The sequence below is a fragment of the Neltuma alba genome, unplaced genomic scaffold, assembly GCF_004799145.2.
Source record: "Neltuma alba isolate B1F8T4 unplaced genomic scaffold, ASM479914v2 tig00010661_pilon, whole genome shotgun sequence".
NCBI classification, from domain to species: domain Eukaryota; kingdom Viridiplantae; phylum Streptophyta; class Magnoliopsida; order Fabales; family Fabaceae; genus Neltuma; species Neltuma alba.
Window position 1 is genome coordinate 493662 of NW_021635506.1, and position 3131 is coordinate 496792.

General features: G+C 39.1%; 2 protein-coding genes across 2 annotated transcripts; both read left to right on the forward strand.

Moving 5' to 3' along the window:
• The first annotated feature begins 249 nt into the window (after window positions 1–249).
• LOC114758047 (33 kDa ribonucleoprotein, chloroplastic-like) lies at window positions 250–1079 on the forward strand. Its single transcript, XM_028947049.1, has 3 exons — window positions 250–650; window positions 756–854; window positions 1032–1079. The coding sequence occupies exons 1-3, from the start codon at window positions 300–302 to the stop codon at window positions 1077–1079; spliced, it is 498 nt and encodes a 165-aa protein (XP_028802882.1). The 5' UTR covers window positions 250–299.
• A 128-nt stretch (window positions 1080–1207) lies between these two features.
• LOC114758048 (31 kDa ribonucleoprotein, chloroplastic) lies at window positions 1208–3131 on the forward strand. The gene is made up of 3 exons (XM_028947050.1): window positions 1208–1255; window positions 2234–2530; window positions 2668–3131. The coding sequence occupies exons 1-3, from the start codon at window positions 1208–1210 to the stop codon at window positions 2821–2823; spliced, it is 501 nt and encodes a 166-aa protein (XP_028802883.1). The 3' UTR covers window positions 2824–3131.

Here is a 3131-nt window from a genome sequence, read left to right on the forward strand (position 1 = left end):
TGCCTCACTAACTATTTCAACCTGGCTGTCCACCTTCTCTTCTCTTTTTAATGTTTTAATTTTGTTTTTATATATACAGTACATTAATGATTATTGCGATCGAATATATTTATCAAAATTTTATCTTTACATTCTAAAATTTCATTCAAGCTTGTAAACTGTAGTTGGAAGAAGTTCAATTTGGAGGCATGCCTAGTCAGGGCAAAGAGGACGCCATTGAATCTTTATATATATTGACACACTCAAAAATATCCAACCCCAGCTTTATCCGCTTTCTTCGTCCTGCTTACTGTCAATCAATGGCCACTCTGGAATCTGGACTCACAGTCTTGGGATCTTTCCGCTGTTCTAATAAGTACTCTTTATCCGCCAAATCATTCGATTCGATAAAGCTCAAAGTCTCCACTTCTCTTTATCCCATTTCCCACAGTTGCGTCGTCCCCTCGATTTTATCTTCTATCGACTCCAGCAGGAGGCTCTGCTTCGAATTATGCTCTGCGCTGCAAGAGGCGGTAACAGAAGAAAAACCAGGGCAAACCCAGGAAAACAACATAAAAAAGAAGCTCTACGTGTTTAATCTACCATGGTCGCTATCGGTGGTGGACATCAAGAACCTCTTTGGTCAATGCGGAACTGTAACCGATGTCGAGGTTCTTCAATTTCTCATCTCGCAACTTTATTTGGGGTTCTTATCCTGCGTCCCCCCTAATTTCTCTAATTTTGAAGGTTGAAGTTTTGCTTTTTAATTGAAGTAGATAATAAAAAACAAAGATGGCAAGAGCAGAGGATTTGCCTTCGTCACTATGGCTTCCGGGGAAGAGTCGCAGACTGCAATTGATAAACTTGACTCTCATGTGAGTTGCTTCTATGTGGTTTTATTTCAGTGCGATTCTTCGGTTTGGTCTGAGAATTTTATTCTTTATACATAGCACTGATATGTCGAAAGCACTTTTCATTCTGGGTCTGATATAACATGTTGTTACATATATTTGTTTTCATTTTCTCAAAGTTGGTACTGTGTATCGATACAGTCTCAGACTAGCGTTTGCAGAATCGGGTCTTCGGGAACTGGGGTCTAGATGATGAGTTCCTTGCATTACCATTGAATGATCCTTTCTTTGAAAAAGTAGAAATAATTTGCTAGTTCTGTGGGTTATTCTATACGAGTATGCTAGAACCCCGGGAGATATGATGATCAGGACATGAAATGCCTATTGCTAATCGCATTTATCACTGGCAATTCAGTCAGAGATCAGTAACTGGATTGCTCTATTCATAATTCATCATCGTGGAATTATATGTCTAGAGGCCTATAGTCAGCAATGAAGAAAGCCAAATCTCGTCTCCTAGGAATTAGGAAACGGCAGAATCACATCACGTTTTGCTTTCTTCAAGCTCTGAATTTTAATCACTTGTGCTCCACAATGAGCCTAGGCGTTCCCAGCTTGACTAAATTTCCTCTTCAGTTTGCGGAGCGTTTTACTTGAGAATATTGTCCTCATTGTTGTGATCCTTTGTCTTTGCGTTTGCATGATCTGGTACTTAAGAATCAAGTTTCAGTTGAAATTGGTATGCAAAAACTTGTCTTTTACTGGTTTTGACTTTTGCAAAACATTATCAATGAGCCGGAATTTGTACACTGCCTTCTTCAATTCGTTTCAGTTGAAGCAGTCACACTTTTAGCGTAAAAACAAGATACTACCTTTGATTCTTAATATAAGATCTAGTTTTTAGTAACACTAGCAGTTTACAAAATAAGGTGGCTTGTTTTCCTAATGAAACGATGAAGTTCTGTTGTTTATGGGGTCCATGTAGTAAGGTCAGTTTCACTTGCATTTCTTAGAACAATTTTAACCCACGTTTTTCCCCATGCGAAGTATTTTGGACTATATAGAGGAATAATAGAACTCTTTCTACCCATACTTCTATAGTTGATTTGTATACTTAGTCAAGTTCTAAGCTTTAGTTGTATCTGTTTGATATAGCTAAGTGACTTTAACTGTACACATCTATTGTACTTACAGTATCAATGGAAGTCCAGTTTTTCGGCTCACCATTTTGTGATATGGACATCCTAAATTGTTCAAGTCGTTTCTATCCTAAAAGTTCTCTGTGTAATGCTTTGGCATATACCAAACAGTGCCAAAACTGAATGACCAAAAAAATTAATTTGAATATCTGCTCTAAAATCTGTCTGGCAACAATTCTCTTGACTCAGAACCCTGCAATATAGGAATTGTCTGGCAGGATAATAAGGGTAGAGCTTGCAAAGAGATTCAAGAAACCTCCTCCTCCACGGCCTCCTAAAAGTCCCCCTGCCGGCGAAACAAGCCATAAAATTTATGCGTCGAATCTTGCCTGGAAAGCAAGATCTAGCCATCTCAGAGCATTCTTTGCAGAGAATTTCAAGTCACCGGTTTCAGCCAGGGTTGTCTTTGACAGCCCTAATGGAAGATCTGCTGGGTATGGATTTGTTTCTTTTTCTACAAGAGATGAAGCAGAGGCTGCCATTTCTACTCTAGATGGGAAGGTAATTATCATCTTGTAGCTGGCCACTATCCTTGTAATTTCTCTTGATGTCATTTTAGACAGATTTGACTTCTTCTTAGGCTTGGCTCAGTTCTCATGTTGAATGAAAATGACTTACCCTTGAGCTATGCCTTGCAGGAATTAATGGGGCGACCACTTCGCCTAAAATTCAGTGAAAGGACTGTCAAAGAATCTGGGGATGAGAAAGGGGAGGACCAAGGTTCTGATGATCAAGCGGCAGAACCAGAGAAAGTAGAAGAGCAAGGTTCTGATGGTGAACCGGCAGAATCATAGGTTTCTTTTCTTTTTTTTTTCCTTCTCAATTATCTGAGACTTTGACCATGCTCCGTGGACTGCGATGTGGGAGCTGGATTTTGACCTCAAAACCAAACACTTGTACACACGATTACGATAATTTAATTCTACATCCATTCTCATCATCTTTCACCAGACTCATCAGTTTCTAGAGCTGGAATCCATGTATAGTGAGACGATTTATTATAACCAATGTCCAGGAAACCTAGATCTTGTACTTTTGGGAAGATATGTTCCTTGTGATTATGTTTGCTATATAACTAGTGCGGAATCGATTATAAGACTGA